The following is a 14,250-nucleotide window of genomic DNA, read 5'->3' on the forward strand; positions in this document are numbered from 1 at the left end:
GGCCCGGACGGGGCGGGGGAGGCCATGGCCTCGGCAGAGTTGCAGGGGAAGTACCAGAAGCTGGCTCAGGAGTACTCGAAGGTACCCATCGTGGGCGGGGAGTAGGGGGTCCCCGGCCCTGCGGCCTCGGGTTGCCTTGGCAGCTACTCGTCGGGACGGAGGGGAACGGCGAAGGGGGCACGCTCGCCTGCCCCTCCTCTCTGCCTTCTCTGTCCACCATTACCATGCCTCCACCTGCAACTCCCAGGAGATGGGGCCGGGCCGTGTCTGGGTCCCTGTGCGGTTCTGCGGGAAGGAGCAGGAGTTTGATTCCTCCTTCTCACTAAACTAGCGGGCTTGGAACTGGGGTGTCCGAATCCTAGCTTCTGCCTCTGGTGCTGGTCGGGAAGGGAAGGGAAGGGTAAGGACCAACCCCTCCACTGCTGCTTCCTCAATTTTCCTAGACCAGTGATGGGAAAGACCAAGCTTTCTTCCTTCTTACAGGAATGAGATGAGGATAAAGATATTTATGTGTCCCCAGCCAGTCAGTTCGGGAGGGTAGAGAGAGCCATTCGTGTAAACTGTTTCACTGGGGATGGGTGGTTACGAATGTATTTAGTGCGTTGGCAAGATGTTGTCTGGAGATGATTTTGAAAGCTTGAGTGCTAGGGCTGTGTCCTTTTTTCTGTCTTTTCCCTCGGTCACCTGCAGTGGGGCAGAACACCCAGGTGCTCAATACATGTTGAATTAAGCAAATAGGAACCTGCCCCTTTGTCATATTTATGGCATCCGTCTTTAAATGATGGAACCCTTTCCTTGGAAAAGGGCGGTGCTGCTTCTAAGGTGTTGCTGCCTTAAGAATATTGTAATGAAGTTATAAAAGAATCCCACGTCCTCGGAAGTTGATTCAACAGTCATTAAGCTTAGTTTTCAATGATCTGACATCATGGGAGCATTGGGAAGACTTAGCCCCCTTTTGACAATTTGGAGAAACGGATGCACATTTTTTTCGTTAGGGTTTCACTTAACACATATTCAGCAAGGTAAAATGAACTGTTGTTTGAAAAATAAATCCTTTGCCTAAACATACACACTTAGTCTTTTCACCATCAGATGGGAGCCTTTTGAGATACTATACTTATTCCCGCGATGCTACCATCGGCAAAACTTCTTGCATTTACATTTGGAATTGTCTTAAGAGCCTGTAGCACAGTGTCAGTGGATGGCAGGTTTTCAGCCTTTGAAGGAGGATATTTTCTTGTTTGAAAGGGTCAGAAGTTGTTTGGAACAAATCCATATGATGAAGGAGAGTGGGAGGAGAATGTCAATACTCAAAAGTTGGCTCCACTGTTTTGGGTGAAAATGTTTTATGACTGTAAAGTAAGGGGACTGATTTTCTTCTCCAGAGAATAAACAATCTCAGAAGGCAATTCCAAATGGCAAAAGAGAGTTCTAAAAATGTTTTAAGCAGTAACTGCATTGCTGAAATAGTTGTATGGCCTTCCAAAAGTATTAAAAACTTTGGAAGATTTTATTTATTTATTTTTATTTTTATTTTTTTGGAGATATATATATATATATATATATATATATATGCTTTTTTGTTCAACAGACATATATTATGTGCCTGTGAACAGTCTGCCAGGGTCTGTTGAGTGAGGCAGAGTTCCAGTTTAAGGAGAATCCTTTAATAGAATGTTCAGACGTTGTACATAATTATGATACAGTATGACGAGTGTTAGTTCTGTGGGAACACAAAAGAGATGGAGGGTGAGAGTCGAAGTTACTCAGATTGGGAAATAGGGAAGAGGGAGTGTTGGTAGCATCCCAGGCGAAGGGAACAGTCCATGTTTGCAGTCATGAAAGCACATTAAGGCACACAGCAGAGAGTGGTGAAGTATGGTTGGAGAGCTGATTTGGACCTGATCATCATAAAGGGTTGTGGATGTCAAATAAGTTTGAACTTTATCTTTTGAATACTAGATGTCAAGGTTTTTAATTTAGGAGGGGAACTGGTAACTATGTGGAGGATGGATTGAAATTGGGAAAGATCGGTGAAAAGAAGACCAGACTGTAGGCTTTTGGAATAGTTTTGGGAAGTGTAATACAGAACTAATTCAAATTAGTGACTGTTAAGATGGTGAGGACGGCCTAGATTTAGGACTTAGGGTTAAAGTACCTTTTTACTTACATCTTTTTTTAATTTATTTTTAAAGATTTTATTTATTTATTTTAGAGAGAGAGAGTGTGTGTGCGAATTGGGAGGTGCACCGGTGGAGGGAGCAAGAATCTGAAGCAGGCTTGCACTGAGTGCAGAGCCCCATGCTGTTTGATCCCACGACCACGAGATCACAGCCTGAGCAGAAACCAAGAGTCGGTCGCTCAGCCCACCGAGCCACCCAGGCGCCCCTGGTTACCTCTATTTTGCGTGCACTTTGTAGCGCTAAACTTATGAAGAATATAGTGTCTGAGGCACTCCTTGTGTCTTATTTATTCTGTGGGATGTGGTGAGTGAAGGGAGACTGAAGAGTTTATCGTGCAGTTCTGAGATGAAGGGACATGACTGCCCCTGATGGATGCCACTGACGGGAAGGCGAGCCAGTTTAGAGCAAAGGGGTGTATTAAAGGTTAGATGCAATTATAAAATTTCAAGGTTGCAAGGCACATTAAAGTTATCTTGTTCACACAGTAGCTTGAGGTATTGTTGGGGAAACTGCTGCAAATTTCTAGTGGAGATGGACTGGCTAAAAGTCAGGACAAAGGCCAGAGCTTTTGAAATAATTCCTGTGAAGACAAGTACTTGAACTGCAAGAGTTAATCAGGGTGGAACACTTTAGGTCGACTCTTTGGGGAACACCTGTGGGAAGGGTGTGAAGGAAGGAGGAGATGCTAAGGAGACTCCAGGAGGTCTGCCAGACTTGAGGTTATTTATATCTCAGATTGGGCTAGATCATTTTTCATCCTTTTAATTGCAATGTGATGGAAATTTCAGAATATAGGAGAACAGAGATTGGTGAAAAGATTTCGTGTGCTTTTTATTCTCTGTCAATTCTAGTGCCAAGCGATTTCTAGATAGCATCTATGCTACCTTCAGCCCTGAGCCTGTGGAAGGGGCACTCTAGCTTTGTGTTACCTTCCCTGGTGCAGAAACTGGGGGCTGATGTTGAAATCCAGTTAGGTCTTTTTCCTTATTTAGGATACAAAGACAATAGAGTTCCTCATAAACAATAGAAGGAGGCTGCATATCAAGAGCAACAAGCATGATCCCTAAACGAAGGACATTTGCAGAATCTCCTTGTTCTGATTTAGTGCAGATCTCAGCCTGTTTTCCAGAAGGAGCCCATTTCTTGCTTAAGAACTGTGGTCATAATATTCTTTCCTCCCAAGAAGGAAAAAAAAAAAAATGAGGAGCTCCCATTTAAGAGACTGAAAGTTTAGTTAGATAAAAGATGGATCATGGGAGGCCAAAGTAGATGAGAATTTCTGAGGCATGCATACCGCTAAAATGTAAAGTGTTATGGACAGGCCAGTAAAAGTAGAGATTAAGACCCTAGTAGTTTGGGCAATTAGGAGGTTATTGGAGGCTTTTGAAACTTCAGGTTTAATAAAGTTTAGGGGAGGGGAAAGGTGTATACAGCAGGTTTTCAGAGGTTTATGAAGGTAATTGGTAAGCAATGCAAACTACTTCTTTGAGATGTGAGGGAAAGCTAATCGAGACCCCAGTTACTGCACCTTAGATTAAGAATCACAGATCGTTTCTTATATGGTGTCTGGGTCAGTGGTTCTCTAAGTGTGGCTCCTGGATCAGCATCATCTGTATCTGGGAACAAGTTAGAAGTATATGTTCTCAGGCCCACCTGGGACTTACTGAATCTGAAACTGGTGGTCAAACCCAGCAATCTGTGTGTAACAAACCTCTGCAGTGATTTGGATGCACGCCAAAAGTTTGAGAACCATTGCTCATGGCATAGCTTTTTCTCAGTTAATCTTTTCAAAGCTCTTTTTGAGGCAGTAAAAACAAGTGGGAAAGTCAGACATCCAGTATTTCTCTTAACAGTTTACTTAGCAATCGATGCTGCTTTTAGTGATGAAGGAGATTGCCTTTGGGAGCTTTTTAGATTTACACTCTTAGGAAATAGCTATTCATATTGGTGAAGGGTAAGTTTTGACTTGGTGTCTTTGCTTTCTAGATAGCAGAGCTTGGTGGAACCCGATTAATTGCCCCTTCCTGTAAGAAAAATTGACTCAGGAGCTGGATTAAAAATGAGTATCGTTGGAATTAAAATCTAGTATCAGCCCCCCCCCCGCCCCCACCATGTGTAGAGTTTACTACTAAAGTTTGATTGGAAAACAGCATTGTGTTCAGTGCTATTCAATGGAATTTTCCATGAGAATGAAAGTGTTCTGTATCTATGCTGTCCAGTAGAGCAAACCACTAGCTGTTTGGTACTATTGAACACTTCCAATGTGGCTAGAGCAACTAGGGAACAGAATGTTAGATTTTATTTAAATTTAAATTTAAATAGGCACAGGTGGCTTTTGGCTACCCTGTTAGAAGGTGCTAGCTTAGCCCCTAGGTCAGTTCATCACAGACACAGAATGTCTCTGTGACTCACCTGAAGCCTTGTTGAACTGCAGACTCTGGTTCAGTAGGTCTGGGGTGGGGCCTGAGAGTCTGCTGGTCCCAGCTGATGGCTGTGTCCGCAGGCCACACTTTGAATAGTAAGGCCCTAGAAAAGCCAGGGGTGTCCGTCCTACTCTTCCTCTTTAATCCAACTGATCTAGTCATCCAGTCACTGGTGAGGCAGCTAGACTGCAGGGGCTGTGGATAGGTTGTTGTCCTAAGGAGTTGCTCTGGATGGGAGCAGGAGAAAGGGTTCTGTCTGAGGGCAGGTCTGAGAGAAGATCTGTTTCCTGCCTCATTGACAGAGTAACTCCAGCCACTACTACCTGGTACTGCAGAGCCTACAGGTATTCCTCCATGTGGTCCTACTGGACACCAAGAATCCTCAAAAGGCCTGAATCTAAATTGCTAAAGACCACTCTGCAGACAGCTGTACGTAACTCTGGTTCTGGAACAGTCAGGGTTATCACAAAGCTATTGCTCTAGGGACAGAGAGTGGTGGTAAGTCAACTATGATCTCTCCTGCCGCTTTGACAATCTGTGATGGGATAATGGTTCCAAGATTAGAGATTTACTGCCTTCAGTCACAGACTGTTGGAAGAGTTTGTGGAAAAAGAGAGATGAATCACATAGACACATTTTCTCACCTTATCCCCAACAGTCTTCTGTGTTAGAACCACTCTTACATAACTGTTACCTACAGTGGACATTTTGACATTTTACAAGTTTTACAACCCTATAAAACAAACTATTAAACATATAAGCTTTTCTTCATTACAAAGTAATGTGTACAATATATAACCCTAAGCCCATCCCTAAGCCTCACCCAAACCCTGATTCGAAGCTTCAAAATACTGAAGTCATCTGCAGATCCCAGCTTCAGAATCCCTGGCCTGGATGGTCCCTAAAACTCCTTCCACTTCCACCATTTTCAGTATTCCAAAGTGCTGGGAATACCACTTGGTCTTTCTCTCTACCTGCTTGCTTGTACCTCCGCCTGGACGGGGATAAACTACTTATAGGCTCTGCAGTACCAGGGAGTAGTGTCTGGAGTTATCCTATTACTGAGGAAGGAAACAAACCTTGGGGAAAGGTCAGAGAGGGACTGTTAGAGTAATGAAGCTTTATAGTCGTATGATGCATTATCTTCAAATGCCTTTTATGTACAGTATTTAATTTGATTAAACATTTATTGAGTGCCTTCTCTATCCATGGCTTTGATCTTTCACTGTAGGCAGGAGATACAGGAAGTAGGCTGTAGTCTCTACCATGAGCTGCAGTTTTATTGGGAGATGGGAGATGAGTACAGAAGTCAAACATAAATTAGTAAATGTAAAATTTACTACTTTAAAAAGTAAAATTAAAGCTGACCAGTTTAATAAGAGATGTCTTCTGACTAGTTAGGTCCCAAAGAAACAGACGGGCAAGCTCCCTGCGGACCACAGGGAGTGGTTAGGAAACATGGACAAAGTAGGACCAGAGGTAGTAAGTAAGCTCCTAGAAGAACAGCTGGGATTTGGTTGATCAAAATAAGGGCTGTGCTTTCAAAGTAAAGTAAAGCGAATCAGAAGATTACAAGACCATGAAAAATGAGGTTTAAAAGGACTAAGGGTTTCAGAGCTGGGCTGCAGAGGTACTGTTCCTCTACTGGATGGAATAGAAGAGCTTGGTGCACAGCTGCTTGGAAGTGAGCGATATTTTCTGGAGAGTTTTTCCTAAGGAAGACTTCAGGGCTGTTGTTTCTTAGTTAGGCCCACATGCATTGGAGTCTCCGTACGTATCTCCTGGAGGCATGAGTGACCATCTGGTGATCTTGTACCTATTTCTAAAACAGTATAACAGTGTGCATTTGCTTCCCTCCTGTGGTGAATGCTGGTGAGGAGAAAGATGGATCCTAAAAGACCAGACTGATCACAGCAGCATCAGCATTTGACAAGCTGCTGGTTCACTAATGCACTAGTGTGGCCGTAGTGATGCTGAAATGCAGGGAGACGCCAGATGCCATGAGGTGTAATTAACATGGCAGTGGTGTGTGCTGAACCTATGATTGTCATCCTTTTCTACCTTCATAAGTATATTAGTTAAATATTTCTAAAGGAGCTGCATTTTTTGCGAAGCAGTTTTATTGAAACCATGTTTTTGTTGTTGATCAGTTTAGCAAATAGTATTTTCCAAAGGAATATCCAAATAATTTTTTGTTGTAATCAGATTGAATTCTATACAGCAATAATTTAAGAGTTTTGTTTTGTGGGATGCCTAGCAGGCTCGGTCGGTGGACTGTGGGACTCTTGATCTCAGGGTTGTGAGTTTGAGCCCCGTGTTGGGCATAGAGATTACTTAAAAATAAAATCTTTAAGAAAAAATTTTGTTTTGCTTTTTAACAAAGTAGGCTGTTCAGTTTGCTTTAAGTAGCTTTTAAGTGTGTCTTAGAAATGAAAGTTGAGGTTCTTTTTTTTAAATTGTCGTGGTTCTGGTCCTACAGAAAACAATCAGTTCAGTGGATTTCAGGCTTCACCTGTAGTTCTTGAAGCAGTCATTAGGGTCTTCTAAATACCCCAGAAAGAAGAGAGATGTAGGAGATCACAGGTCAAAGTTAGGAAAAGGGCATGAAATGAAACCTGAAGCCCAAAGTTGTATTGCTGTCTTCTGGCTCTGTGGATTCGAAAGTATTTATTGAATTCTGTTACCTAGGTAGCACATTATCCAAGAGTATGTTGATCCTGCTGCAAAAGAAAATACTATGTGATGGAAATCAATATCAAAATGGTACTTCTTTTTTCTGAACTTATAGAGCAGAAGTGCCCCAACTTTTTCTGTAAAGAGACTGTTAGTAAATATATAAGGCGTAGGTCCGTACATTTTCTTTGCAACTCTTGTCTCTGTCATTGTAGCTCAAAAGCAACCCTAGACAATACAGAAATTAGTGTGGTTCTGTTCTAGTAAAACTTTAAATTAGGCAGGGGCGCCTGGATGGCGACTGACTGTTGGTTTTTGCTCAGCTCAGGCTATGATCTCAGGGTTGTGAGATTGAGCCCTGTGTCAGGCTCCATGCTCAGCGTGGAGTCTGCTTGAGATTCTCTATCCCTCTCCCTTTGCCCCTCCCACCCCCCCACTCACTCTCAAATAAATGAATCTTTTTTTTTTTTAAATTTTAGTTATTTATTTGACACACAGAGAGAGTGCGCACACACAAGCAAGGGGGAGTGGCAGACAGAGGGAGAGGGAGAAGCAGGCTTCCCTTGGAGCAGGGAGCCCAGTGCAGGGCTTGATCCTAGGACCCTGGGATCATGACCTGAGCTGAAAGCAGATGCTTAAGGCATCCTTCAAATAAATGAATCCTTTAAAAAAAATGTTTTTAAAATTAGGTAGCAGGTCAATATGGCCCACAGGCCTTAGTTTGCAGTACTTCTTGCAGGGAATTTAAGTAGTAATAAGTACTGCTAGTTATCTTGTATTGTCCCTTTTAAATTTAAGCTCTTGGCAAATCACTGCTTTTACTTCTTTCTCCCCTCCATATCCTTTAACGCGATGCCTTACACCAGGCAAGTTATGTTATCTATTATCCCTTTGATTCTAGTCTAGTAATAAGAGTTCTGTTTCCGTTTTGGGGGCCCTTTAACATTTAGAAAGTACTTTGACATAGATTTCTTATCTGGTTCTCACAACAATGTCAGAAGAAGGAAGGTAGGTTAGATGTATTCACCCATTTTATAGACTGTATAACTGAGGCTCAGAATGGTTAAGTGAATTTTTCAAGTTTAAATTGTCTACTAAATGGCAGAGCAAGATTTGGGTCTTCTTTCTGTTGTGATAGTGAGCTGCTATCTTTAACTTTCTAAAAATAGAAGAAACTCATTTTTTAATCTATCTTTTGCTTAAGCTGTTGAATATCCTGCAGTATTCCTGCTTTTCTTAGATTCTTAGCTAAATGTTCTATTGAATTCCACGTACTCAGTTTAAGGTTTAGTATTTAGTATTTAGTATTTTTTGGCACAGAGGAGGGTCATTTCTGTTCTCAGGAGACAGATCTGAGTTATGCAGAATTAGAAGTAGATTTTTTTTTAAGCTCACAGATAAAATCATTCCATTTGTTCAGTTTCTCAGAGAAGAACCCGGTCTTTCATGGTCTCTGTACTGAACCCTCAGAATATGAGTCTGTAAACCTTTTGCTTTGGCTACATAGGACCTGTATATTTATACTTACATGCTCAGTGTTATCCTTGCTGAGAACTTTCCTCTTCCTACAGAAGTGGATTTTATCTTTCGAAATCCTGCAAGTGGTGGTTGTATATATATACACATACATACAATTCATTTAGCTGTAGAATTCTTGATTTGTGTGCTTTATTTAAAACAAAGTTATACCTCAATTAAAAAGAAAAAGCCCATGTACTACCTCTTCAAAGACTTCCCCAACCTCTCCAGCCTACTTTTCTCTCTTATATGTAGCTTTAGACAATAGTAGCCAATATGTCTAATGGTGTTATGACTCTGGAGTCAAATCTGCTGAGTTCTGAATCTCAGCATTGCCACTTCACTTCTCTGTACTTCAGTTTTCTCATCTGTAAAATGGAGACAATTATAATGCCTACTTCATAGGATTGTGAAGATTAGTGAGGTAATACATGGAAAGCACTTAAGACAGTGCCTGGTATATGATGAGCTTTCAAATGTTAGCTGCTATTACCAACTTCTGGATTGAGTCTGCTTCTTTGTTGCTTTCGTACACTGCCTTAGCTGATGTTTTATTGCAAGTCTACCATCCTGAGGTTATTGTGGGGGATGATATTTGTGTCACTAATATTAGGGACCATGTCCTGCTAGGTATGTTTAATGTCCTACACTTTGATTCTCTGTAGAGTTCTTATTTTGTAATTAGTCTGATTCTATGTATTTTACAAATGAATGTGTGCCAGGGTTTCAAGGAAAATGGCATACATGGTACCCTATTATTTATTATATTAGTTTTTATTAGTTTTAATATTAGTTTATTGTATTAGTATTTAGTATTAGTTTATTGTATTAGTTTTTATATAAGGAAGAGACTTGGTTTTATAGAAAGAACCATGTCCTGGTTGGAAGTCAAGAGACCTGGATTTTAGTCTTGATTCTGTCACTGATTAGTATTATGTCATTGGGCAGCTCAGCCTCTGTGCTAATCCGAAAAATGGCAGAATGGTGGTGTCTACTATTCTCTTCAATGCTAATATTTTTATCCTTATATATATGTGAGAAGATGGTTACTCAGTGTAATCATTCCTATGAAGTATTGGTAAGTGATTTCCTTGCTACAAGTGATTGCTTTATATTAAAAATTAACTATTGCTTCATACTGTTTTCAGCTTCGGGCTCAGAATCAGGTCCTGAAAAAAGGTGTTGTGGATGAACAGGCGAATTCTGCTGCTTTAAAGGTAAGAAACAGGATATGTGTATTGTGAGGGTTAAGTTAGTGTTTGGTGATACTCAAAGCAAGGAATTCAGCTGGTTTTCTGTGTTAAAGTCCCAACTATGACACTGATTCACTAGGGATAGGTGAAGGTAATATAGTTTTTTTGTTTTTAATTTTCTTACTTGCTTAGGTAATGGATGTGATGCACTTTGATTTCCTTAGCTAAAAACTAAAAAAAGAACTATTTGATTTTTATCTCCTGCGTTTTTCTTATACATCACAGCCTCTCTTTAGCTAAATTCATCTGGATTAATGGAGCTTCTTATCTCTCTTCATCACTAGACGCACTCTGAAGGGGCCTGTGTCATATTCATATTTATATGCCCAGCATTCAGCAGATGGTTGTCCCGTAATGAATGGATTTGAAAGTGTGAATCATTTAGTCCATTAATCTTGCTTTTGGGTTGAGCTACTTAATAGTAATAACCTGTGTAAATCAGGCTACTCTGTTTGAGTGATACATTTTATCATCAGCGTCTTTACTGACGGGAGAAATACAATAGGAGGTGAGGAAATTTGTTTCTACCTCATTCTGGTAGGCATGTCATAATTTTTTTTTTTTTTGCTTAGTGATCTTTTTAATGGGATAAATTAAATTAACTCTAGGATATAGATTTCTTCTTGGCCTCTTTCCATTAAATATACTGTATTTGTCATTCTTCACCCTCTCCCTTGCTGCCTGTTGAGACAAGAGGGATTACTATTCCCTTTACTCTTACCTCTTTCTGGAATAGCTCCTAACCAGTGACCTATCCAGGGTGATTCCACTCAGGTAGCCCAGAAATATGTCCTTTTACCTAGCCAGTGTTGGGCCCTACCATAGAGAACTCTGTCTTGAGAGTGTCCCCCACTCAGGTGCTGTTGCCCAGACTTGGCTGAGGCAGCTCAGAACACCGTACCCATACTTCCAAAGCTCTCTGCGCCCAAGCCAAGATTATTAAAAATAAGCTTTTTTTGTAGTCAGGATTTGTTAGTCAAGTTATTATTGCCTTAATCATTGAAGAAATAATCATTATCTCTTAACAGTGTTTAAAACCTATGACTGGGAAAGGTATTTCTTAGTGTGTCTTAGTAGCCCACTCTGGGTGTGTGACAGAGTCACATGCTGGTTGTGGTTGTGTTTGATTAACTCTGTGGTGTTGGCAATGGTGGTGACATTGGTGGTAGTGATGGCAGGTTCTGTTTATTCAGTTCTCACTGTGTGTCAGGCATTGTGCCAAGCACATTACATCCACTCTGTCAGTTAGTCTTCACACAAGTCTGTGAGGGCAGATAACATTATCATTGTCCCCATTGCAGAAACTAGAGTTTGCAGAGAGGTTGAGATAGCTGTCTTCTGAAATCGATGATTAGTTAATGGAGTAAGAGCATTAGTCAGTTGGTGATGAATTCTAAGGATGTAAAGAAATTACTCTTTGTTTTACTATTCATTGTGGTGGTCATTACAGTTCTAGTAAGAATGGCAGTTCGCTGGTTTGCTCAATGGGAAGGTTGGGATGTCTTCTGTTACAGCAGGCACATAGATTGGGTTTGCCTCTTCAGTGAGTTGTTGGATACAGTAAGCATTCATTGGTTTGGATTTCTTTAATTTGAAATACAGGATAAGTTGGATATGGGCTGGGTCTATATTTACCATTAAGCTCCAAGCAAAAATTAAGGGCTTACTAAAAAACAGTAGAAAAATAAATGTTTCTCTACTTAATGGAAACATTATTCTATCCTTCTGGCTGCTCTCAACATGCAGATAATGTCAGTAGCTGGCAGACACCAGCCTTTGGTTTCTAGGTTGCTGTTTCAATATATTTCTAAACTTTGTCATTAAAGCTTGACCTCGTCATAGCTTTGCAGTGGTTTTTCAGTGAAAGTAATATAATTACAGTTCTTTAAATATACAGTAGTATATGGTCATCTGTGTTTGATTACCAGTGAACACAAAGTTGTCACAATATTGTAGTAAAATATAGTGAGAATAATTTTTTTTAAAAAATAGAGCTAAACTAAGTATTCTCTAGTTTTCCACTTTCTTACCTCATTGTGGTGTAAATGGTACAAAATGGGCAGTAGAAGATACATTGTGTAGATTTTAGACTTTGTTTCTATTTTTACTTAAAACTTTAAGGTGAATTGATGCAACATCTAAAAATATTCTCGTGTTAGGATAATATTGATTTTTATCTTTGACAAATCAGAATAGTTTAAAGTAAAATTAAGTATAGTGGAAGGACTTCATTTTGACTGACGTAAATTCAGGGAGGATTTATTGAAAAAAATGAATCCAAATAAATTGCTTCCCATTCTTACCGAAGGGCATCATCAGTGAGTTGGAGGTTCTCTTTCGCAATTCAAGTTTATAAAATTGTAGCCTCAGGCATTGTGCCTCCTCACTGCCAGACACCTATATAACAACATTATGGAATAATACAGAGTTGTAGATATATATATATTTTTAAAGATTTTATTTATTTATTCGACAGAGATAGAGACAGCCAGTGAGAGAGGGAACACAAGCAGGGAGTGGGAGAGGAAGAAGCAGGCTCACAGCAGAGGAGCCTGATGTGGGGCTCGATCCCATAACGCCGGGATCACGCCCTGAGCCGAAGGCAGACGCTTAACCGCTGTGCCACCCAGGCGCCCCATGAGTTGTAGATATTTTACTTTAAGTTGATGAATGTCTGTTACTTCAGTAGATATACTTTTTTAACTCTATTTGTAAATTTACCTGCTTTGGCCAAAAAAATGGTTTTGTCACAAAACAGAGCTGAAAACATGGGAACTGGCATGATCAACATACAGTGTGAATTCCCTAAAGCAAGAGGTTTGATTATATTTTAGTGAAAGAAAAATAATTTCATTATTTGAAACCTTAAGGCTAAATTATAAGGAATGGTCTGTTTTCACTATGATGTAGGAACAACTGAAAATGAAGGATCAATCACTGAGAAAACTACAGCAGGAAATGGACAGTTTGACATTTCGAAATCTGCAGCTTGCCAAGAGGGTAGAACTACTTCAAGATGAATTGGCTCTAAGTGAACCCCGAGGCAAGAAAAACAAGGTAGGTCAAATAAAAGCAAGTTATTGAGACCTTGTCTCCTAGGTACAGACATCTACAGGCCATCTGGGTTTTAACAGAACACCTCCCCTCCAATTCCCTAATGTTCCATTATTATGCTTGGATATGGGGTCAAGGAAACAGACACTTACAATTAATCTATGTGGTAATATTAGAGGCATTTTTATACAAAAATGAGTTTTGAATAATTTGTTAGAAGCGAACATGGGCATATTAGATTTAGTGTCTGAGAAAAGTGAAAGGAGTAGCTAATACTGGTCAAAATTACTGATATCTGGGTTTGGAGTTAAGATGGCGGAGGAGTAGGGGACCCCTTTTTCAGCTGGTCCCGAGTCGAATTGGATAGGTACCAGACCAGCCTGAACATCCACGGAATCAGCCTGAGACACAGGAAGATACATCTGGATCTCTACAAATCAACATCTCCAGCACTGAGTATTGAGGTGCGAAGCGGGGAGCCGTGAAACCGCGCACAGATATCGGAAGATAAACGGAAGGGGGAGGGAGCCGCCGTGTCCGGGCGCTGGGAAGCGGTAGCCCCCTGCACGGGGGAGCGGGAGGACTCGAGGACCGGCACCCACAAGAGAGCAGACTGAGACCGTGAGCCAGGGAACACGCATGACCAGACTGAAAACCGGAGCTCCAGTGCACTCACTGGAACCAGACTGAGAACGGGGGCTCCGGGAGCGCGCAGGGGTGGCTGCCGGTATGAGAAACATAAAGGACAGAGACGCGCCGGCCCTGGAAGTCAGGGCTGGGACGCCGGGTGTGGGGCACACATCCCGGGACGCTGCAGGGTTGAGCAGCACCAACAGAAACAGAGTTAAAGTGGCCAGAACATCAGTGGAGAATGGTCCACGATCCCTCTGTTCTGAGACAGAGGCTGAGATNTTCGGCTACTGCTGCTCTGACTCTCAGAAGAGGCACAGCAAACTGCCAGGGAAAGCCGCCAGAGAACAAAAGCCTGGAAAGACCGGCTCACAGTGTGCCCATCCCCTCCCCCCTCGCAGGGGACACGGAGACTCTACCCAAACAGGGTTGCCTGAGTATCGGCGCGGCAGGTCCCTCCCCCAGAAGGCAGGCTGAAAAATCAAGAAGCCCACATCCCTAAGATCCCTATAAAAC

General features: G+C 41.4%; 1 protein-coding gene across 3 annotated transcripts in view; it reads left to right on the forward strand.

Annotated features, from left to right (window-relative positions):
• The first annotated feature begins 6 nt into the window (after positions 1-6).
• PPP1R21 (protein phosphatase 1 regulatory subunit 21) overlaps positions 7-14,250 on the forward strand; it is a 63,747-nt gene continuing 49,503 nt past the window's right edge. For 2 of the 3 annotated variants that reach the window (XR_004624884.1, XM_034659098.1), the window contains exons 1-3: positions 7-81; positions 9,946-10,014; positions 12,961-13,107. Coding sequence is in view for 2 of the 3 variants with exons in the window: in XM_034659098.1 (XP_034514989.1) it covers positions 25-81; positions 9,946-10,014; positions 12,961-13,107 (273 nt within the window). In the remaining variant the exon portion in view is untranslated. Of the gene's footprint in view, positions 82-116; positions 401-9,945; positions 10,015-12,960; positions 13,108-14,250 lie in introns of those variants that run through there. The other variant, XM_034659099.1, reaches the window with a different exon arrangement.

This window comes from Ailuropoda melanoleuca, chromosome 4 (assembly GCF_002007445.2).
Source record: "Ailuropoda melanoleuca isolate Jingjing chromosome 4, ASM200744v2, whole genome shotgun sequence".
Classification (NCBI taxonomy): Eukaryota; Metazoa; Chordata; class Mammalia; order Carnivora; family Ursidae; genus Ailuropoda; species Ailuropoda melanoleuca.